This window comes from Symphalangus syndactylus, chromosome 10 (genome assembly GCF_028878055.3).
Source record: "Symphalangus syndactylus isolate Jambi chromosome 10, NHGRI_mSymSyn1-v2.1_pri, whole genome shotgun sequence".
Lineage (NCBI taxonomy): Eukaryota > Metazoa > Chordata > Mammalia > Primates > Hylobatidae > Symphalangus > Symphalangus syndactylus.
In genome coordinates this window covers 49,274,326-49,298,839 of record NC_072432.2, presented here as the reverse complement: position 1 = coordinate 49,298,839, position 24,514 = coordinate 49,274,326, and the positions used below count along the sequence as shown (strand labels likewise).

Sequence of the window (24,514 nt, the reverse complement as noted above, 5' to 3'; positions counted from 1 at the left end):
GGGAAAAAACTCTTTCTTTCTCTGTCCTACTGCCAAAATCAGCTCTGGGCCAAAGAAGATTTTGCTGAGTGTATATGGTAAAGAAAAGCAGAGAGAAAATGGGTCTGGATATGCCCAGTAGCGGGCATGATGACATAGTTGTGGAAGGCCAGGAGGAGCTGACAGAATATCTCCAAATCTCTCTTAAATAGTCTTTCCCTAGTTACACCATAGGACGGTGTCAAGAATGAGACTCAGAGAGACAGTGAAGGATATCATTTTGCACAGGACATGGCCTCCATGGCTCTTCCTTAGTTATATGACTGTGGCATTCTTTATCACCTATTCTGTCTTCTAGAATCAAAGAAATATTATACTTACAGAAAACTAAGGATCATCTCATTCCATTTCAATCCTACTCACTCAGCTAGTGCCAGCTCTGAATGCTCTTCTGATTAACAGCTTGCAATGTCTAAGAAATTGCATGGAGGCAGGGGTATGTACATGTGGGGGGAAAAGGAACAGAGTTCTTAAGTGGGGGGTGGGAAGAGGAGTTGCTTTACCTTCCATTTGTTTTGCATCTCTTTCTACAGCTAGAAGGTGAAAAAGTGAACCATGACTGCCTGCTGATTGACTGACAGTGCACTTCTCAGGGAATCCTGGCTGAGATGTGTAGAAGTCACAGAATAGAATCTTACTCTTGTTATAATATTTACATTGTGTTTATAAGCCAACTGTTTTCCTTAAAGACGTTTATCCCTGCTATAGTTTAAATGTGTCTCCCAAAGTTTATGTGTTAGAAACTTGACCCCCAATGAAACAGTGTTGAGAGGTGGAAACTTTAAGAGGTGATTACGTAATGAGGGCTCTGCCCTCAAGAATGGATTAATGCTGTTATTGTGGGAGTGGGTTGGTTAGTACGGGAGTAGGTTCCTGGTAAAAGGATGAGTTTGACACTCTCCCCCCTGCTCATTGAGTTCACTTTCTTGCCCTTCTGCCTTCTGCCATGGGATGACAGAGCTAGAAGGCCCTTGTCATATGTGAGACCTTTGAGCTTGGACTTCCCAGCCTCCAGAACTGTAAGAAATAAGTCTCTGTTCATTATAAATGATCCAGCCCATGGTATTCAGTTATACCGGCAAAGAATGGACTAAGACAATCTCTTACCTCCATATTTGATCAATTACCAAATTGTATGGATTATGTCTCAAAAAAAGGATGTGTCTCTTGAGTCAGATCTCTCCTTTCCATTTCCACTGCATTAGTCTTTCACAGGGGCAATACTATTTCCTTGTTTTCCACACTAGTTCATCCTTAGCCTCTCCTACTTCCCCACTGCATTTGGGATAAAAATCCAAATGCCTAAATCTGGCACATGAAGTCCCTCCCAGTTGCAACCTAACATATCTCTACAAACCTCATTGCACTTTTGCAACTCTTTCCATTTGTACATGTTGTTCTTTCTACCTTAAATCCTTTCTCCACCTCTCTCTGCCTGGTAAATACTTCATCTCTCAGTTCAAGTGTCATCTAATCTGGGAAGCCATCTCTAGCACCCTGGAGAGGGAGTTGCTTCTTCCTCCAGGCTTCAAGACACTTTATTCATAGCTATAAATGAGTGCTTAGCACATAACACTGAAATTCATGAGCTCAGAGGTTTGTCTCATTTCCAGATTTGTCGTTATCTTTGTAACACCATCACCTAGACAGGTACCAAGAACACTGCATGTGCTTAGTAAATTGCTGTTGAATAAAATCACTATCATCAAGATTTTGCTGAGTGCTTGCAGTAGTGTTTGATTAAATATTTTGAAAACATATTGTTTATAATTTGTAATACTAATTTTGCCTAGGAGCATTCTCTGGTATCTGTACATTGATTATTTTAAATTTTCTTTTTCCCATCTATTCAAAACTTAATGAATCTGCAGCTGTGCCATGGGTTTTCTCCCATCCTTACTTAAAGAAAATCATTTATTTTTTCCAACTTCACAATTAGAGGTGGGAGCTTTGCCATTATGCCCATAATTTTAACACTGTACTCTTTGTGGTATACAGAGAACCCAGAAAATGATACGTTCGGGCAAGGTAATATTTGAGTATGGCCTTGCCACACACTATATCTGTTTGTTCTGGCTTGAGAGTAGGGGAAAAAAAATTATTTCACTTCACGCCAAACACAAAGGTTGTTTGAGGTTTGAAGAAATTTTGGGCAGCTGGAAGCTTTCATTTGTCTTTGAGATCTTGTTCAGAAAAGTGATGTTTATCGTTATTATAAACATAAAAACATTGTCTTATGGAGGCAGTAATTTAGAACGTAAAATACAGTAACATGTTCTTTGGGGGGATGAAATTAGTTGACGAGAAAATATTTTTATAACATTAGTAAATAAAGTATTTTCAAATCTTCAGTCACTGAAACAAAATCAAAAGAATATGGGGATACCTGTAGAAGGAAAGAAGGAAAAAGAAAATTGTTTTTGCTAACTTATTTCAATTATTATCTTATTGCAAATTTATTAAGGGTTTGTTAACACAGTTTTAACAGATATATAATTTCCCAAACTCTTAACTCTGAATGTGGAATTCTTGAGACAAAGATGTGCAGAAGGCACGCAAATTATCCTGTCATCCTCTCCTGAACACCCCTCACCTCAGCCAGAGGAGGACTGTGCACAGAAAAATGGGTCAAGGCTTGTTTCTGACATCATCTTGACTTTCCGCTGCTTTTTAGGATGATGAGCAGCAAATGGAAAGTGAATGAAGGTTTGATGTCAACCTACACCTGGGCTTTGGGTGCTTCCACAGCCATGGGCAGGTGCTCATACGGGAAACATTTTCTGAGTGTATTAGAATCCATGATCGATACACAGGCTAAGAAAACACAATCCCAAACTTCATGGAATTTACAGGCTAGCAGAGAAATGGAAACCTGAAATTTGATTATTATGAAAAAAGGGATACATACCTACTATTGATTGAGAGTTCACCATAAAAAGCCAGGCTTTGTGCTAAGAGTTTACGTGCATTATCTCATTCAATCCTCAAAGACATCATGGAGGAAGGAATTACTAACCAGATTTTTCAGATAAGAAGAACAAGTTTTAGAAAGGTTAATTAACAGGCTGAAGGCCATAGAGGCAGTCAACGGCTGAGGTTCCAATCCAAGTCTGAAGTCAGAGCTCCAGCCCTTCCACTCTGAAGCACTATGCAGTCTGGCAGATTAGCTGAGGCTCAGTTAGATAAGCCACACAGGGAGTGAATTTTGAGGGTCACGTAGGCATTTTTGGGAGAAAGACAGTGGACGGGAGGAGAACTATAAGAGAGAGAGAGAGAAGAGAATGTGCTTTGAAGGCATGGGAGAATTAATAACTCGGCAGGTGTGGCAATTGAGGGAGCTCAGCACCAGGGGCGCAGCAGTGACCTACCAGAAAGCTGACACTGGAGAAACATGCAGGCTCTTGGGTTTCTATCAAATCAAGGAGTTGAAAAAAAAGGAAAGTCACTTATAAAAATAAAACACAGTGTATCAATGGTCTACTCAGGCCAGCATTTAGTTTCTAATTTTAGTTTCAAGAGTTATTTTAACCTAGACAGCGAAATTAGTTTCTTTTTATAATCATTTTGCTGACTGCAAAATACTGGTATCTATTATGTTTTTTTCTAAACGCTCAATTTTTTCTCTAGCCTTTCAGTTCCATTCCTTTAATATGATCTGAGTAAATATTTAGTTCAATTCTTTATTTTTATTTCTAGTAAGTTCAAGTTTTCTGAATTCTTTTTTTTGGTGGGGAGTGTAACAAGGTCTTAGTCTGTCATCTAGGCTGGAGTACAGTGGCATGATCATAACTCACTGCAGCCTCAAACTCCTGGGCTAGAGTGACCCTCCTACCTCAGCTTGTAGGTAGGACTACAGGCATATGCCACCACGCACAGATAATTTTAAAAAATTTTTGTAGAGACAGTCTCACTATGTTGCCCAGGCTGGTTTCCAACTCCTGGCTTCCAGCGATCCTCCTGCCTCTGCCCACCAAAGCACTGGGATTACAGATGTGAGCCACCACACCCAACTTCCATGAGTTTTATTCTTAGATTTGATGAGACGATACCAGGATTTCCTGAGCTTGGTCTTTAAAGGTATTATAAAACATATGTCTTAAACCATCCCCCCACCTCATTATTTTCACTTTGTTACTTTGGCACCTTAATTTTAAAGAGCAACTTCCGAGGCTTCTCCCTATTTTATTTTTGCCACCCCGGCCCCACTATTTCCTATTAACATGTCTTTTCTCATGCAAAAACTAAAATCAATTTCCATATCTGGCTTTGGGATAATTTGCACAAGGGTTATAATGTACTATACTTTGGTTCTGGAATCCGGTATTTGTTTAGCAACAATATTCTAAGTCTATACTTGATATCAGAAGTCAAATTTATTTTAGAGCTTATCTTAAAATGATGGTTTAAAATTTGAAAGGGATTTTAAATTTAGAAATATAGACAAATCTCTTTGCAAGAAAAGGACATAGATCAAAAGATTCATTTACAATTTTTAAAGTGTACTCATGTGTACTTGGTCAAAACAAAGTTCATCTGCCATTTTTATGTGTAAAAATGGACTTGTCATAATTTCCTTCAGTGTATTTCTATCAGCTGAGATATTGTGTGACCTGAAAACGTTTATTATAATCTGAAAACTTTAAAATATTTATTAGAAATTCAATTTTGAACTATGTTTATTTAGAAAAATTAAAGAAGACTGAATGTAACATTGCTCTTAACATTTTCCATTGACAGAAGTATGTTTATCCCCAGTGTATAAACTACTCAGTGTCTATGACAAAACATTCCTCCAAATACAAAATATTAGTAGTTGCTAACTGTACTAGGAATAAGAGAATCCAAGTTCTTTTTCAAAAAAAAAAATCAAAGGTAAATTCAACTTTTTTGAATAAATCTTTATCTTAAATAAAACCAAAGTAGAATTAATTCCAGATAATTACAAAATAGTCTTTTATCCTCTCTATCACTATATAAGAAAAAAGAAGCAGAAGAGGAAACCTTCCTATTTCAATGTACATATAAAATAGGAACTTCCTTTTCCTTAAACTGCATTAATGAATACAGTAACTCTAGGAAATAAACTAAAAACTATTTCCTCTTTCTCAAGGTAAATATCAAACACTCCGCAATGTAAACAGAAGCAGTGTTCCAAATTGTTTTTTCTTTGCACTACTGGAATGCTTATATAATAACTAAGGGTGAGTAAATTACTTACAATTTTTTAGTATAAGAATATTCCTAGAAATTTATATGGAAAGCTTTAGAAATTATGTGGACAATAGTGTTCTGATATGCTTCCATTAAATTTCTCTGTAGTGTCCAATTCAACAAGTATTTACTGAGTACCTGCTACGTGCCTAGCATAAAAACAACTTAAGCTGCCCTGTCCCGAGTCACTTTTAATCTGTAGTGCAGTAAGTGTCTATATATTAGAGCTCAATGCTAATGGGAGCAAGATCAGGAGTCCAGTTTCCTCTGCCAGTTAGCTAGTTTTTATCTTTTGAATGACAATGGACTCTTCCCTTTACTAAGCTTCTACTGGGGGAAAACTCCACTATTAATCCCAAATACATGCCATAATCATCAACTTCATATACAAACGGCTATTCTTTAGACATGTGTGTAGAGTGTTTTCCATTTGTTTCTACATATGTCACTGAGCAAGTCATTTTGTTTCCCTGTGTTTGAGTTCAGTCATCTGGAAAATGGAAGCTATGATTTAGATTATCTCTAGGGATCCGTTTGGCTCTAAAATAGAGTCTATATTTTCATAATTCTCAAAAGTTACTTTTGCATATGTTAATAGCAGCATTATTCATAACAGCCAAAAGGTGGAAATAACCCAAATGTCCATCAACTGATGAATGGATAAACAAAATTTGCTACATCCATATATCATAATATTATTCAGCCATAAAAAAGAATGAAGTATTGATACATGCCACAACATGGATGAATCTTGAAAACATCATACCAAGGGAAAGAAACTACTCACAAAAGATTACCTATGATATGATTACATGCAAACTGATGATATGATTACATGCAAACTGTACAACTCTGTGAATATACTCAAAACTATTGAATTGCATATTTGTATGATATGTGAATTATATCTTAATAAAGCTATTAAAACATTATTTCTATAGCCAAGCATGGTGGCTCATGCCTGTAATCCCAGCATTTTGGGAGGCTGAGGCGGGTAGATCACTTGAGGTCAGGAGTTTGAGACTAGCCTGGCCAACATGGTGAAACCTTGTCTCTACGAAAAATACAAAAATTAGCTGGGCATGATGGTGCATGCCTGTAGTCCCAGCTACTCAGGAGGGTGAGGCAGGGGAATCGCTTGAACCTAGGAGGCAGAGGTTGCAGTGAGCCAAGATCGTCCTCCAGCCTGGGCAACAGAGCAAGACTCTGTCTCAAAAAAAAAAAAAAGTTATTTTTAGTTCTTCTTACGGTAAGAATAAATAGTGCATTAAAAATGTTTAATACAGAACATACTATTCCATTGGGAATCCATTCTCATCACCACAGACAAATGTAAGTTTCATAGGAAAAATAGGGTGAAAGCTTTGAGAGTTTCAAGAAATTTGGTTCAATTCTATTTTCAACGGTACTTCTCGCAAACCATTCCAGAGGTCATCTTCCAATATTGATGTGATGAAATGCACTGCAATGATACAGCACTACCGGAACTGTGCTAAGCACTTTTGCATTGATGGAAATGAAAATGTATTGCAAGCATAAGAAGACAAAACTAAAAGAAAAGCAACATACCCTTTACATCTGAGTAGTTTCATCCTTTACAAAACAAACAAAACAAAACAAAACAAAACCCACAAAACCGAAACTATTACTTTTTGTTTTTTTTTGAGACAGAGTCTTCCTCTGTCGCCCAGACTGGAGTGCAGTGGAATGAACTCAGCTCACTGCAACCTCTAACTCCAGGGTTCAGGTGATTCTTGTGCCTCAGCCTCCCAAGTAGCTGGGATTACAGGAGCAAGCCAGCATGCCCAGATACTTTTTTTTGTTTTGTTTTTCTTTTTGTATTTTTAGTAGAGACGGATTTCACCATGTTGGCCAGGCTGGTCTCAAACTCCTGACCTCCAGTGATCCCCCCGGACTTGGCCTTCCAGAGTGCTGGGATTACAGACACGAGCCACCGTGCCTAGTCCTATCACATTCTTTACCTCCAAAATTTCCCTCATAAAATAAGTACCTTGGGTGGTATCATCTCTTATAGACAATGAAAATGACCTGCTCAAATTCATATATGGCCAGCTAGCTGTCAGTGTCTGTATATGTTTTCTGATGGCAAGTTTACCACTGGTTTGTACTGAATAGCTAACATCTTTACTTTTTCAGTGGTTTAGACAGGATGATCCTAAAATTTGAAAATATCCTCACCTTAGTTCATGCTATCTTCTTTATTTGGAGTAATTAGCAAATATTTGGGCTCCATGGGTAATTCAACCATCATGTGAGAACAGAGCCCACAGAGATCTTATTTGTTCTCAGTGACAGTGATGAAGAATAAATTCAGACATACAACCCATAGGCACTGGCCCAGATTTGAAGTGAGGCAGCTTTTAACTCCCTCCTAGGCTGTGTTTGTGGAGGGAGGGGGCAGTGCCAGGAGTGCTACCAGAGTGCCAACAAGTTAGGAGAAACAGACTTCTAGATAAATTAACTGAAAGGTGTCATCTCCACAAGCAGTAGAGGGCTCTCTAACACCACACAGAAACTCACAAGCCGGCCCAACATTACCTGGGTTCTTCCCTGGTGAACTCCCATATCATCCCCACGTTATCAACGTTTACGTTGGCAAAAGGATATTCTAAAGACCAATGCTTAGGAAGAACTGATGAATTCTACTGATAAGAAGCTTCAGTGAAACTTTTAGATGTTGGGTCACTAATACATGTTTATTAATCGTCTTCCTTTAAGTATTTTTTGAAGAAAAGCCATTGCAATTTGGAATTATGATGTGCTTCACCATCATAAAACAAATATTTGATAGTATACACTGGATATCATTATTTGCTACATGAAAAAAATAATTACATAGACATGATTGATTTCAGCTTCTCACTTTGGTAGACAAACCCAGGAAAGAACAGGATGCCAACACATAAAAGCAGATGTCAATGCACTGAAATCAAAGGAATCCACATCAATCATCAGCACTCACAGGTTCATAACTTCATCTCATCTGCCATCATTATTCCTTGTGGATATAAATTAAGTTAGTTTACTGTAAAGTTAGTCTAGCAAATTAAAATATTGCAATGAAAGTTGAGAGTTTTGTCATAGATATGACTCAGAGTTAAAATTTTGTATCTTAGCCTGCTTGAATCTTTCTGTACATAAAATAGAGATCCCCACCTACAGACCCACAATATCCAAGGGGAAGAAAACTCAATGAAATATGAATTGTACAAAGAGCCTGTGGTACAAACTAAGCCTGAGATCTCACAAAACAGATTATCTCATTAGTGACAGAAGGTAAATTTAATCACCTGAGAAAACTTATATTTCAATTCTTAGTTTAATATAGTTTCTCTCTTTATTTCTGATACTATTTTATTTTTCTCAAGGAACTTTTTCAGATGGTAAGAATATCCATATAAGTTGATACACTATGTTGAGTTTCATTATTAGCTATAAGTAGTATGTAAATATTTTAGTATTTTAAAAAATAAGTGGGACTGTTTAATTATCTCAATAGAGATAGTTAATAAGATCCTGTCTTTAAGCCATGTAGTGAATCATTAAGAACTGAGGATTTTACAGAAGGTTAAACATGTGATTTAAACATTCAGCCTCTGCCATGTTTTTTCTAAAGATCATGAGTTTCTAAACAGCCAACTCCATCCTGGAAACTCTGCCAATAACATTCAGTAATAAACAGATAGCAAGACACATTTTATTTCATTTTTAGTTTTTGACCTTATCTGTTACTCTCATCTTGGCTACAGATTAGCAGTAACAACATATCTTCTATATGCTCTCAAAATATGCTAAGAAAGGCTAAAGAGGCATTTATGAAAACTGTAAGTTAAGTAGACATTAGGGTACAAACATGCCCCTAATAAAATCACACACTTACACAGGGTTAAACAATACACAGGATAATATTATCCATCTAGGCACATCTCTATTATTACTATGCTAATCATACTGTGTATTACCGAATTCACCACATGGTACTGTAATTGTCTGGTAATGTGTCTGCATCCTAACTAGCATGTGACCTCTTTGAAGGAGAGCTGTGTCTTAATTACCTTAGGATCACTGGCAGTAGAGTAGTGTTCAGTCAAAGAGAAAATATTAAACAACACTCTAAGTATGTTTTGTTTTAATAGGTAAAACTGACAATTTAGGAAATGAAAGCATCAATTATGAAAAAACCCTCACATAAGGTCAGATATTAAATATGCTATTTGGAGATGTTGAGTAGTATAATGCTAGATTCCTATATATGCCAGCTGTCACTAGGTTTATACGCGCTATAATCATTAACTAGAATTTAGATCAGTGTTTCTCTACGGGTGGACCATCTGCATTAGATTTAGGAAGCTTGTTAAAATGCAGATACTCTCCCTGCTACCTCCAGATTTGGATGCAGTGAGTCTAGGGAAGGAGGGCAACAGGAAGGATTTGATTTTAAAAATAAGTTCCTTAGGTAATTCTCATGCACTCAAAGTATGAGAAGCATTGAACTCTGCTAAATACAAACAGTGAGCATGAATTTCTTTAGCTGCTATTTAAAGCTATTCTTTTACACATCCAGTTTCAATGTAGTTTCTATCCCTTGGTGCTCTTAAACAGAATGGAACAAAGCACTCATTCCAAGAATACTGCTAAGGGTCTGGAACCTTCCTGCTTCAGGCCCATAACTGTGGGGAGAGTCATCAATAGTCATCATTACCATGAGAGTCACAGAAATCAATAGCCAAAATATCAAACTGGGATTTGAAGAAACAATTACACGTAAGGGCGGGAAAGTTTTCTACATAAATGCTTAAATTCACAAGGCACGCTTAACAAAGACAACCGCACAAACCTGGTCCTTACCTTCAGGAGGTTTATAATCAAAGGTAGGTACAGGCTGGCAGTAAAGATTGCAGGGAAATCAGTCAAATTAAACTCTAAGAGCTGGGTAAACATTACGGCAGTGAATGCACAAAACAGCGCTCTTCAGAATGGTAATGCAAAGAAACAAAAGTGGCAACTCAACATTCTTGAATGCAAATTCAAATTATTCCTGCATTTATTCCTACTAGGTTCATTAATCATGACTAAAAATACAAAATAATTTCCAGGAAATAATGATGGTTTTATTTTACCTTTAATCGTTTTGACTGCCTAAACAATGTTTTAACAGTATAAAGATCTATTTTCTTCTTAACAGTTATTATAGCATCAAGTGGCTTGCTATTACAGAGTTCAGTAGTAGCCAATATTCTTATCTAGAATACAATTCGCTTAAAACCCTTAAGAACTGATGTCATTATAAGGGGAAAAATGTCTCCAACTTTAAAGTTGGAAACCAAATCAAGACTCCACAAAGTGTTTTACGCTCTCACAAGCTTTAAGCATGTGGACATTTTCACTGAGTTCACATAGAAAAATTTTAGATATATTTGTAAACCACTTTCTGCTCCCTTGGATTCTTAATTTTTACAAAAGGAACTCTTTGGACACCCCCATCAGGTTCCCATGACAGTGTCCTTGTTAGTACAGTGAAGGAAAAATGACTATACTGTTTTATCTCCCTGTAAGTATCTGTACAAACCATTTTGCAAATAAGCAATGTTTTAAACCTTGCTTTTCATTGCTAAAACAAAAGCATCCACTGAAATATTTGTGGTATGGTTTTTAAAAATGAAATTAGTTGTTGTATAGTTTTTTTTATCCTTAAATAAACCGTATTTACTATTTGATTTAAAATTTTTTTTTACTAATAAAACCTTCTATAGTTTTCCTAAATGAAATATTTCTATGGAATGAAATGCCACTGCATGTAAAGCAGTTGAAGTTTAAATAGGACAATATGATTAGCAAAAGTAATGTTTAAAATCCTAAAATGTGACCTTGGGCAGCCCTGAGGCCCTCTCCATGCCTACATTCTTCACTTCTTAGTTCACTAACAGTGTTCTTTTTCATAAGCCCCTTTGTTTAAATTTACCTTTCTCTGCGTTGGTATAACTCCTTCGCTCCCCCCAGCCCCACAATCTATATTATAGTCATGAAGGAACAAAAACAGTCTTGCGCTCAATCATTCTTACCAAGCAGTTTTAAAAAATGCTATTTGTGTAATAAACCTGTCTGGAATTACTGAAGGGGAAATGCTATCCTTAACATTTATTCTCACATATTATGATGTACTTATTCATGGAAAATCCTTGCCTAGATCTGAACTCCAGAAGAGAAGAATCTTGTGATGCATTTTCAAAAGGTCTTCAGCCTATCAACATCCTTTAAAATAGCCTTAGCAGAAACACTGCTAATAAGCTGATTCAGTTTTTATTATAAACTCGCTCATTATACTTCTCAGTCTATGTTTTTCTGCAGATTTCAAAGGTATTTTCTTATATTCATTTCCATTCAGAGAAGGATATAACGAAATACAAGAATCAAGTGAAAAAGAGAAGTTGGGCAACATGTCAGTAAAAGAGCAGTATAATATTTAAATTTTTCTGTTCTTAGGGAGGAACCATATGTACAATGGACTCTACACACTTTGCAGCATGTTACTAAAAGATGCCAAGTACTGGCAAAGTTATATGGCTTGATACCACTCAAAAAACACATAGCAAAATAAAATAAAATAGGAATGAATACTACCTTTGCAGAGGCATGATTTCACAAGCCATTCTCGTATGTGAATTTGCAAGGGAATCTCACAACTGTCTCTTCCACGGCAAGTTTGGTCGTCTGTACAGTGAACGTCTTCTTACAGTGGCTAAGCTGGGTTGGGGGCATGGGGTTGCACCGCACGGCTGGTGAAACAACTTGCTCTGCAGTTGGCCAGTCTACTGCTGCTCTCAGCCTCCAAACTTCTTCAGGCAATGCTATTTTATCGGCTGCTTCTCTACATTTACACTGCAGTCCACTTTGACCTTTTGTTCCAGGGAAGCAGCTGAACCACCGGGCCAATCAGAGCAGCAGCTGCTGCAGCACTAAAGGCGCTCCTCCTCCTCCCCCGCACCCTACTCCTTCTGCTCCTCAATGGCCCCTCCTCCTCCTCTTCCTCCTCCTCCTTCTCTCCTCCTGCTCCTGCTCCTCAGTGGGCTTGCCTAGTTCTGGTAACTTGAAACTTTCCTCCGAGCAGTTCCACAGACAAGATTTTCAGTCTGGGGCAAGCAACCAATAACTGCAGCAAGAGCCAAGAGTCCTGTACTTCTCAACATTACAGAGACTGCCAGCAAGGATTCCATTTGTCAAAGAAAGACACTGCCCACGAAACTAAAGGTTTCTGTAGCAGTAGGCAAGAGTTATGTTGCGTCCCCTTTCTTCCTTAAAACGAAACAAAACAAAACAAAAACACTAGCCTTGAAAGGCGTGAGACTTTTCTAGAAGGAAAGCATGCCTCTAGACCCTTGCCCTACCCACATGTATTTCCTGCTGATGTTTGTTTACACTGCGGTGGTTACTAGTCGCTGGTGACATCACCCAGGGCACGTAGCTCCACTTCTGGGGAGGATACGTGCCCTAAGTCTCTGCCCAAGTTCTTAAGGGATCAGAATCCACTCTCATGAAAATTCTTTCAACTTACTATTTCTGCATTTTATTCTTATAAAACTGAATGTGTTTACACAGTTATTTTTCTCCATGAACATCAACAGCATTTTGGAGGGGGTTGCTTTTTATTTTTATTTTTTTTATAGGTAACACAAAATCAGTTTTTCCATAAAGCCTTCTAAATATTTGTTAATTATCACCTTCCCCTTATAACTTCTTCTCTGGTGTGGAATACCACAGGGTTATTTTTAGGAACATAATTCCTAATCCATAGATTTTATACATTTAAAGAAAAATAGCAGAAACATATTTACATGATATTTTTTTCACATCATGAGTTGTAAAAAATTACAACATAGTCCAGACCGTCGCTTCTAGTAGTAGAAGGAACATGACATTCAGAAACAGTGAGGGCTTGTAGGCATGAGGTATCCCCTTCCCCGGTAATTTTTCCCCAATTTTATACAGACCACTCATAATTCTGAATTTAGAACACAAGGTCCTATTTATTATAAGGCATCTGCTTTTCTTTGCTATACCTGCTAATAAAAACATTTTCATTGTCTGACTAAATAATCTGTGTTTATGAAAATAGATTTGCCATCCTAAAACTGTCATCATACATAATGATAAACTATCAGTAACTAAAATCAGCCTTTTAAAACAAAAGGAGTTGATTTAACCCCAAACTTATTTCAACTGAAATTGTCTATACTTTTTTGATTCTAGATTTACAAATTCTAATTTGATTTTCTAGTAACATAACTTAGTTCCGTATATTTGCATACCGTTTTTATTTTAAAAAATGACTTTAACTCTTGCGTAACACTTTATTATTTATTTATTTATTTTTGAGATGGAGTCTTGCTCTGTCACCCAGGCTGGGGTGCTGTGGCACAATCTCGGCTTACTGCAACGTCCGCCTCCTGGGTTCCAGCGATTCTCCTTCCTCAGCCTCCCGAGTAGCTGGAATTACAGGTGCCCGCCACCATACCTGGCTAATTTTTGTGTTCTTAGTAGAGACAGGGTTTCACCATGTTGGCCAGGGTGGTCTCGAACTCCTGACCTCAGGTGATCCGCCCACCTCGGCCTCCCAAAGTGCTGGGATTACAGGCCTAAGCTTAACACTTTAAATAGCTGCTTGAGGTAGAAAATCACCATTATACATCATAATATCTATTTTATTGATGAGTAAACTTGGTACTAGAAAATAACCTGTTCAAATTTACATGGAAAGGTAGTGTCAGAACAGAAACTGGATTCGGGATTTCTCCTGTCTACTCTGGAACTTGTTGCTATATAGAGGAACTGTGGAACCACAGTGCTGACTCTATTCTGTGTGAATTTTTTTTTTTTTTTTTTTTGAGATGGAATCTTGTTCTGTCACCCAGGCTGGAGTGCAGTGGCGTGATCTCAGCTCTCTGCAATCACCACCTCCCAGGTTCAAGTGATTCTCCTGTCTTAGCCTCCTGAGTAGCTGGGATTACAGGTGCTCACCACCACGCCCCCGCTAATTTTTGTATTTTTAGTAGAGATGGGGTTTCACCATGTTGGTCAGGCTGGTCTCGAACTCCTGACCTCAAATGATCCACCTGCCTCAGACTCCCAAAGTGCTGAGATTACAGGCGTGAGCCACCATGCCCGGCATGAATGTTTTAAATATCTTATACAAATATTTTCAGAAATAGTTGACATTCAAGTGACAGAAATATTATTTTGTCCTTTCTGAATTTTATAGCACATTAATACTACCTGGCTAAAACAGACATAAAAGCTCAATAATAAAGGACCCAGCATTAAAAAAAGTGTTAAGTTGAACTACAACACTCAATACATTCAAAATATGTTAAACTGAGTTGCAATTTACATTTAATATTAGATTTCACATATATTTCCTAATAAATTAAGTTGCCCTATCAACATTCCTCTAACATGCCACATTACATAAAATGTCAATGTTTTTTTAAAAAATTAATTAATGCTATAACTCAATAACTACATGCTTTTTCCAGTCTCCATCATTTATAACAATTCCTCTTTTTTATGGTTTTTGATCTATTTTGGGGGCATTATTTGATAATCATTTCTGAATTTGTACCTGATTGCAGCCCCTTCTCTCTACCCCAGCCACTGCCAGAGTTCTTGATCACTTAAATACCTTTCTTATTTCTATTTCTAACATCCTCTTGTCAGTGCATAGTTAGGGAGTGGGAGTGCCATTCATGACCTCTGTCACTTCTAATTTTTCAAACACGGTATTTCAACTGCATTTCCCTGGCTACATTTCCCTTTCACTGAGCCCCTTAATGTGCATCCCTCTTAACCCCCACTACTTCTCCCTCTCCCATTCCTCTGCCTTTTCACTTAGCTCTCTGTTCAGCTCCAACTGTTTTGTGATGTCCACAGAGGATAGCCTGCAATCAAACCAACTGGCACATAGGGTAAAAAAAAAAAAAACACAAAAAAAAACCCCATTCCTGACCCTCCTGAGCATTTAGTTATTTCTAAAATGGGTTCCCTAGCATCTTCCACTTCTTCCCCCTTTATAAGTCCTGCCATCTGGGCTGTCTATTGCCAGAGTGCTAACGATTGCAAAAGAAAATCTCATAACTTGGTAACTAGTTATACTAAAAATTCATAATACTTAAACTTAGTTTGAACCACAATACTGTGTTACAACCTTTTTTATTATCTTTGACTGTTCACTGCATTCCCGCTTCAAATCTTCTCCAGTGCCACAAAACAGAACCTCTCTCACTCACTAATTATTTCACCTGCCAATTGACTGAGACAATCAAGATCACCAAATATAAGCAAGTGCCTTTGGTCTTCTCTGCTCCACCTACCACCCCTGTTCCCACTCCAACACACATCTTGCCTGACTCTTTTTGACTTCCTCTTGGTTTAGGAGAAAGGGTCCTCACATATAGGTCTCAAGCCTCTTATCTGTATATTGGATCTCATCATTTTCTCCTTCCTCTGGAAGAAGCCTGGTCTCTCTTACATCTTAAATCTGCCCCTCGCTACTCACTTCTCCTCCCTTCTGACAGGCAACCAAGTGAGTGTCCCTCAGTATTAGAAAGTGCTTCTCAGCAGTCCTACCCTCTGGTGCTGCAGAGCTATTTCCCTCTTCCTTCTCACTTACAGACTTCCCCCAAATCTATCTCTGCTGCCTCCACTTCCTCATAAATTACTTATTCCTCCATCCCATGCCAATGGACTTCGACCTTTACCACTTTTCCAAAACTGCTTTTAAGGCCATCAGGGGTCTTTTGACCACTAAATCCAAATGCCTTTTCTTAGATCCTCTCCTACTCTTGACTTTTCTGAAAACACTCACCTTCAGTTTTCTGAAAGTCTTTGGTTCTCTGTGATCTTTCTTGGGAATTCACCAAACCTTCCTGATCAACATTCGCCTTTTATTTCATCTGTCTTTCCTCCTCGTTTAGCCCTGCCTCCAAGCCCAAAACCATTCAATACACACATTCAATAACTTGGGCGCTGGAATTACACCTCTGGGGGCTGGATCCTGACTTTGCCCCTGACAGGCAGTGCAAACTTGGGCAGGTTGTTTAAAAGCTCTGAGGCTGCTCTGAGGAATAAATGAGGCCATGCATGTAAAATACATAGAATAGTGCCTGGCAAATAGTTAAGTGCTCAATAGTTGTTAGTATTATCAATCCAATCAAACATTCAAGACTTCATATTATCTGATCTCCAAATTTCTCTTCCTCCTGGCCCTTCTTGATAATGATGTAATTATTCCCTTTGTGAATCAGATTCAAACCATGAGTCATCTTTACTCCTCCCTCTCCTCTCCTACCCTCAGCCAAATCTATTGATTGACCTGTCATGTTTCTTTAATCAATCTGCCTAGGTTATCTTACTCTTAGGATAACGTTCAAAATATTCTTTCTGCCACCATAGCACATATTTCACTATTAGTCAACTTCCTACCGTGCTTGTGATTTGGTAACTCATTTTTGTACTCAAAAACTTCAATAGCTCCCAACCACCTCTTACATGAACTCCAATCCTTTTAATGTGATGATTAGAACATTCCACCTATTAACCCCAATTTACCTCTCCAGTTCAGCTGCTTAAACCTCCCCTGAGGAAACAACTCCAGACATGCCTGGGTCACTATTTTCAAATCTGCCCTGAATTTTTCTATCCTAAATATTTGCTCATGCTGTTCCCTCTGTCTGGAATATTTTCCCATTTCATTCCCTTCAGGAAAAATCCTACCTATACTTTAGGTCTAGGCTAATTGAAAGAAATCTTTGTTTGTTTGTTTTTGAGACAGGGTCTCTCTCTGTTGTCCAGGTTGGAGTGTAATGGCAGGCACCATCACAGCTCACTGCAGCCTTTACCTCCTGGGCTCAAGTGTGCCTCCCACCTCCGCCTCCTGAGTAGCTGAGACCACAGGTGCATGCTAAAATGCCTGGATAATTTATTTTTTGTAGAGATGGGGTTCTTACTATGTTGCCCAGGCTGGTCTTGAACTCCCGGGCTCAAGCAGTCCTCTCACCTTGGCCTCTCAAAGTGTTGGGATTATAGGTGTGAGCCACTATGTTTGGCCAAAGAAATCTCTTGACCTTTTAAAGTCATACAGCCCTTTGTATTGATGATGATATTTATCTTTTTTCCTGTACAGTTTTATTATTATTTGAATCTACTGTACATATTATCTTCCTTTTGGAATGCAAGTTTTCCACAACAGGAACTGTATCTTTCCTGCAGCCCTAACGCAGAACACTCAATAAGTGCAGAATGAATTAATGGATACATCAATTACTCTTCTATAGATTCTGAAGTATAGCTCCTTTTATTAGATTTAAACTTATCAAGCAATATTCTACCCACTTTTTAACACTTTCTACTGTAGGGCTACACATAAGATAAACTGGATGCCACATGTAGGTTCAAATGAAAAATAATACTAACAAATAACTGGCTTAAGGAATAAACTACCTGGGTTATACACTGATGTGCAATCACAGATGTGCTAAAAGTAAGATTCTATCCAAAACTTCTGAAACCTTTTAAGCATTCTACATTATCCAGTTTCTCCTAGGTTGTCAATTTCCTTTTCCACGTTTTAGCTGGCTCGCAGATTTCTAATTTTCTTACATAACTTCTTCAGCAGATTCCAAGTGTTTGACAATATCTGCATTTGCTCTTGTCCTATCAAGAGCAACAAAAACCATGTGGCTGTGTTTCTTTTAATTTCAATATCAAGCGAAAACAACCAAAGAACCAAGAACATTTCTTGGCCACAGTAACGTATTTTCAGATATTGTTTTAAAATCAGATAGGTTTATTTCCTAAGATATAATAATATATTAAAATAATTTATTTTACAAGTTTGATAAGAAGGTCCTTCTAGCCTAAGCAACATAGTGAGATCTCATCCCTACAAAAAAGAAAATTAGCAAGGTATGGTGGTATGTGCCTGTGGTCTCAGCTGCTTGGGAGGCTGAGGTGGAAGGATCGCTTCAGCCCAGGAAGTTGAAGCTGCAGTGAGCCATGATTGTGCCACTGCACTCCAGCCTAGGTGACAGAGTGAGTCTCAGGCAAGAGTTCTTCCTCATATTCTTGTCAATCTTTCTAAAACACACTAAGGAGCAATGCCCTCCAAAAGATACATGGTATTTATAAATGGTAAGGACTAAATCTAACATGAGTTATTTAGAATCATGAAGCCAAGATTTTTAGTGCACATATAATTTAGATATTCTGGTGTTGTTATACAAGATCCTGAGTAAACTAGTTTTCCAGCAAACTGTGTTAAAACACTAGTGGATTTCTGGGCTTACAGGACAATATCATCATCATTACCAACAACAACAAAACGTCAATAAAAAAGGGAGAAGAAACCAGAGGAGTGCGTGTAGGTAAAGCAGCAAGTATTTACTGTGAATTTATGCTGTGCTCATTTTAACAGATGTGGAAATGAAGAAGTCAATTAATGTGAATGCTCAGCTAGTAAGTGGCTGACATGGAGCCAGTATCTAAATGCCAGTGTCCATACCTTTTCCACCATTCAGTAGCCCCTCAAGATAATAAAGTATTATCCTTACTTACTAATATACATATTGTTAGTTGGATATGGGAAATAAAGGATCCTTTCTTCTCACCAGAGGTTTATATTTATATGTGTGTGTGTATATATATATTCAATAATGGCTACACAGTCTTACATAATGGCTGAACACTGAGGCATACACTGGACCATGACAAACTTCTTCTGCTACTGAGTGGCAGGAGCCAGTTGAAGTGGGGGAAGGACGTCGTGCAGGTGGGGTGTTAGAGGAAAGAGGAAGGTGCAAAGAAAAAACAGATGGAAAATCAAGTTTTAAATTGTATTCTTAATTGTATTCCTCTTTAAAAAACTAATATATGGCAATAACAGGTGGTATGTGAGTTGTTTTATGTAAGGAAGCTCAAGTATTTCTTAAGGAATAATTACAAAACCATATAAAAAGCTGGTTTTAGAAAGCAAATAGTGACACTCAAGCTGAGGCTAATAGGAATAATGGATTTCTAGTTAGGTCCTACTATTTTCTCGAGTAACAGTGAAATAAATATGCTTGCATTACTGAAGACCAAAATAAAAACAATAAAATCATCATAATTTAATGTGTTTCCTCATTTATTTATTAGATTTATCCAGTCTATACAAGATTGCAGAAGAAAAATATCCCATAGAGATAGAAATTATATCATTGTTTTTCCAAAGACACCCCTCTTTAATTCTGATGATGTATCTTGCTTTTAAAACTGATATAGGCTTACTTCATTAAAATCTATCTGAGTAGGCTTGCTGGACTCCCAAATGGCTCACAGTGTTCATTCATTTGGATTCTAAAATCTCGTCAAGCTGTCAGTGAAGAGGGGAGGGAAGAGCTGCTAAGAGAGGTGGGGTTTAAAGGCCTCCACAGCTGGAAGTGCATGATTCAGGGTTCCCTTCTTCACCAACTAACTGGCTCCAACATTTCAAACACAGAAAATAAATTCAAAACATTCCCCAAAAAGATGAAGTACTGATTTCAAATCAAAAGACATGCACTTATCCATGGTACATGAAGTAGCAAAGTTGTATAGAAATTCATGTGGATGCTTTTTTTTTTTAAGTGAATTTCTTGTAAGAACTGAGGGACTATAAAATTCTCCATAAAAAGTGGTTAAAAATAAAATTTTCGAGACAACTTATGTAATTGTTCCTCAACTTTCTGGGACAGGGAAAAATCCAGAGTTTTGCCAGATGGACTTTCAGTTAGTGATTATTGCCAATAAATAAGTGCTTCAAGCACATTTTCCTGGAATGGGACTCTCTGGGCATGACTTTCTCCAAATCTCCCGTGGGAGTCCGGATAATAGTGTTTCTGTTCTCATAAAATAAGTCATATCCCACACAACAGCTGCTACCACACCTGAGATCAGCTGCCTTAAATTGTCCCCGTGAACTTTCACCTTGTTAAATGATATTTCCTGACAGCGGAGAAGCAGGCTTTAGCAGGGCTTCCTTAGAGACGTGTCAAAATTATTTAGTGTGATATGGTAACTGACTGGCTGATTCTATGTCTATAAAACATAAAATAACTCTTCATATTCCTGAGACATGAAATACCAAGCGCAAGCATAAAAATCTCTTAATGTCAATATACTGGCTGGTAACATTAATTTGCTTTAACACCAAGTGAAGTGTTTTTATTTGAATTGACCCTGTAAATAAATAAGTGAAAATATATTTAAAATAAAAATAAGGGGAAGTAATAATTGTTTGTGTTATCAAGAATAAGTCCAGGAATATAGCTAACAAGGGAAATGAAGGACCTCTTCAAAGAGAAGTACAAACCACTGCTCAAAGAAATCAGAGAGGATACAAACAACTGGAAAAACATGTCATGTTCATGAATAGGAAGAATCAGTATTGTTAAAATGGCCACACTGCCCAAAGTAATTTATAGATTCAATACTATTCTCATTAAACTGCCACTGACATTCTTCATAGAATTAGAAAGTCTTTTTAAAATCCATATGGAACCAAAAAAGAGCCCAAATAGCCAAGACGATCTCAAGCAAAAAGAACAAAGCTGGAAGTATCACGCTACCTGACTTTATACTGCAAGGCTACAGTGACCAAAACAGCATGGGACTGGTACAAAAACAGACACATAGACCAATGGAACAGAATAGAGAACTCAGAAATAAGACTGCACACCTAAAACCATCTGATCTTCAATATACCTCACAAAAGCAAGCAATGGTGAAAGGATTCTCTATTTAATAAATGGTGCTGTGAGAACTGGCTAGCCATATGCAGAAAACTGAAACTGGACCCCTTCCTTACACCTTATACAAAAATTAACTCAAGATGGATTAAATATTTAGATATAAAACCCAAAACTATAAAAACCCTAGAAGAAAATCTTGGCAATACCATTCAGGACATAGGCATGGACAAAGATTTCATGATGAAAACACCAAAAGCAATTACGACAAAAGCAAAAATTGACAAATGGGATCTAATTAAACTAAAGAGCTTCTGCACAGCAAAAGAAACTGTCATCAGAGTGAACAGACAACCTACAGAATAGGAGAATATTTTTGCAATCTATCCAACTGACAAATGTCTAATATCGAGTCTACAAGGAACTTAAACAAATTTACAAGAAAAAACCAACCCCATTAAAAAGTGGGCAAAGGACATGAACAGACACTACTCAAAAGAAGACGTTTATGTAGCCAACAGACATGAAAAAAAGCTCAACATCACTCATCATTAGAGAAATGCAAATCAAAACCACAATGAGATACCATCTCATGCCAGTCAGAATAGCGATTACTAAAAAGTCAAGAAACAACAGAGGCTGGCAAGGTTAAGGAAAAAAGAACACATTTCCACTGTTGGTGGAAATGTAAACTAGTTCAATCATTGTGGAAGACAGTGTGGTGATTCCTCAAAGATCTAGAAAAGAAATACCATTAGCCGGGCGCGGTGGCTCACGCTTGTAATCCCAGCACTTTGGGAGGCTGAGGCGGGCGGATCACGAGGTCAGGAGATCGAGACCACGGTGAAACCCCGTCTCTACTAAAAAATACAAAAAATTAGCCAGGCGTGGTGGCGGGCGCCTGTAGTCCCAGCTACTTGGAGAGGCTGAGGCAGGAGAATGGCGTGAACCCGGGAGGCAGAACTTGTAGTGAGCCGAGATTGCGCCACTGCACTCCAGCCTGGGCAACAGAGCGAGACTCCGTCTCAAAAAAAAAAAAAAAAAAGAAATACCATTTGACTCAGCAATCCCATTAGTGGGTATATACACCTCAAAATATAAATCATTCTATTATAAAGATACATGCACATGTATGTTCACCACAGCACTATTCACAATAGCAAAGACATGGAACGAACCCAAATGCCCATCAATGATAGACTGGATAAACAAAATGTGGTATACATACTCCATGGAATGCTATGCAGTCGTAAAAAGGAACAAGATCATGTCCTTTTTATGGACATGGATGGAGCTGGAAGCCATTATCCATAGAAAACTAATGCAGAAACAGAAAATCAAATACCAAATATTCTCATGTATAAGTGGGGCTGAACGAAGAGAACACATGGACACTGGGAGCAGAACAACATACACTGGGGCCTGTTGGAGGGAGGGAGTGCATCAGGAAAAACAGCTAATGCACGCGGGGCTTAATACGTAGGTGATGGGTTGACAGGTGCAGCAAACCACCATGGCATACGTTTACCTATGTAAACCTGCACACCCTGCACATCTACCTGGAACTTAAAAAACAAATAAGTAATGAATAGCACCTCAGTGAGTTAAAGACTTCTGCCTTATTTTGTTCACTAAACATTTTCTTTTGAAAAATCAAAGTATTAAAAAAAGAATAGGTCCTATTTAAAAAATTACAGTATTAGTCCTTAAAGTGTCAAACTCCAACTGCATTTTAGATGATCTGATTTAAAAACAAAAACAAAAACAAAACAAAACAAAATATTTAAAACTTCCACATAAAAATCCAAGACTGAACATGGTGGCTCACGCCTGTAATCCTAGCACTTTAGGAGGCTGAGGCAGGTGGATCACCTGAGGTCAGGAGTTTGAGACCAGCCTGGTCAACATGGTGAAACCCCATCTGTACTAAAAATATAAAAACTAGTCAGGTGTGCTGGTGGGTGCCTGTAATCCTAGCTACTCCGAAGGCTGAGGGAGGAGAATCGCTTGAACCTGGGAAGCAAAGTTTGCAGTGAGCTGAGATCACGCCACTGCACTCCAGCCTGGGTAATAGAGTGAGACTCCGTCTTAAAAAAAAAATCCAATTTATTTATTTATTTTATTAATTTAATTTAATTTTATGAGACAGAGTCTCACTCTGTCACCCAGGGCTCACTGAGACCTCCATCTCCCAGACTCAAGCAATTTCCCACCTCAGGCTCCCAAGTAGCTGGCTCTACAGGTGCACACCACCAGGCCTGGCTTTTTTTTTTTTTTTTTTACTTTTTTTGTAGAGATAAAGTCTCACTATGTTGCCTAAGTTGGTCTCAAACTCCTTCGCTCAAGTGGTCCTCCCGCCTCAGCCTCCCAAATTGCTGGGATTATAGGCGTGAGCCACCATGCCTGGCAAAAAAAAAAGAAAAAAAAATCCATTTCAGAAAATTAGACTCAGTGCATCAAATAATTGTTTATATGTTTATATTATCTTTTCTTAGTGTCATTCATGTATAGAGCATTATTAGAATTTGAAACCAAGAATCTGTTTTTCCTCATTGAATTTTGGTGACGAAATATATAAGTGGAAAAAAGAAGATTTCAAATAAATTAGGAAATAAGCTAGACATAAATTAATGAAGCAAGCCAATAAAACTAGTGAATCCCCAAAGAGGCACTGAAATTAACTCACTATTTAAATAAAGAAAATGCATTGCACTAAGTATTTCACTATGCATATCAAAACATCATGTTTTACACTCTAAATATATACAATAAAAATACTAAGTAGAAAAAAATGCATTAAAACAAGTGATAATTCCACAATAATTCTCCAAAATACTACTTTAAGAAGACAACTTTAAAACAAATCAATTCAATTTTAAAATTTTAAAAACGGTCTAGTGAAATAATTTTAACAGCTGTAAATATCTCTGGAAATAATATCATCCTAGACTTCAAATCACTGTCTATTAAACAAATAGTACAGAATTTGGCCAAACCAAGTGATACCTGAATGAATACTTTGTTAATAAAAGTTTAAATGAAATACTATTATCTCTCTCTTCCTTCCCTGTCCATTAGTCTATTACCACCACTGTTCTCTTCCATTCCCCTTCACCCTCCCTTTCCTGCATTTAAATTTGTATTAACCTCTGCATTATAGCTTTTTTTTCCTAGTGAATTTTACTTATTTTGGTCTTGTTCACCTTAAATTCAGATTTTACAGAATTGATCTCCCCAAATACTGCTTTAATCATGTCACAAAGCTTTGATTGCTTTTCATAGCCTACAGTGTAAAATCTAAATTCCACACATGCTCAGCAGGCCTGGTATTCTCCTCCTCTAAAGACACACACATGGACTGGGGGCCCATCTGAATGAACCACTTTGCTCCCTATCATGCCCTGCTTTCCCATCACTATTTTTTGTTCCGGTCTTTCTCCTAGCCTGGAATATCCTCCCTAGCTCATACCCATCCATCAAAACAAAAC

The 24,514-nt window shown here is 37.7% G+C and overlaps 1 protein-coding gene across 9 annotated transcripts in view; it reads right to left on the bottom strand.

The window, feature by feature from the left end:
* Positions 1-24,514, bottom strand: part of FAM13A (family with sequence similarity 13 member A) — a 431,061-nt gene that overhangs the window by 85,062 nt on the left and 321,485 nt on the right. For 2 of the 9 annotated variants that reach the window (XM_063610249.1, XM_063610250.1), the window contains exon 1: positions 11,893-13,084. The exons of 6 other annotated variants lie outside the window; for them this stretch is intronic. In XM_063610249.1, coding sequence (XP_063466319.1) covers positions 11,893-11,921 — 29 coding nt within the window. In that variant the 5' untranslated portion in view covers positions 11,922-13,084. Of the gene's footprint in view, positions 1-11,892; positions 13,086-24,514 lie in introns of those variants that run through there. One more of the 9 variants, XM_063610248.1, reaches the window with a different exon arrangement.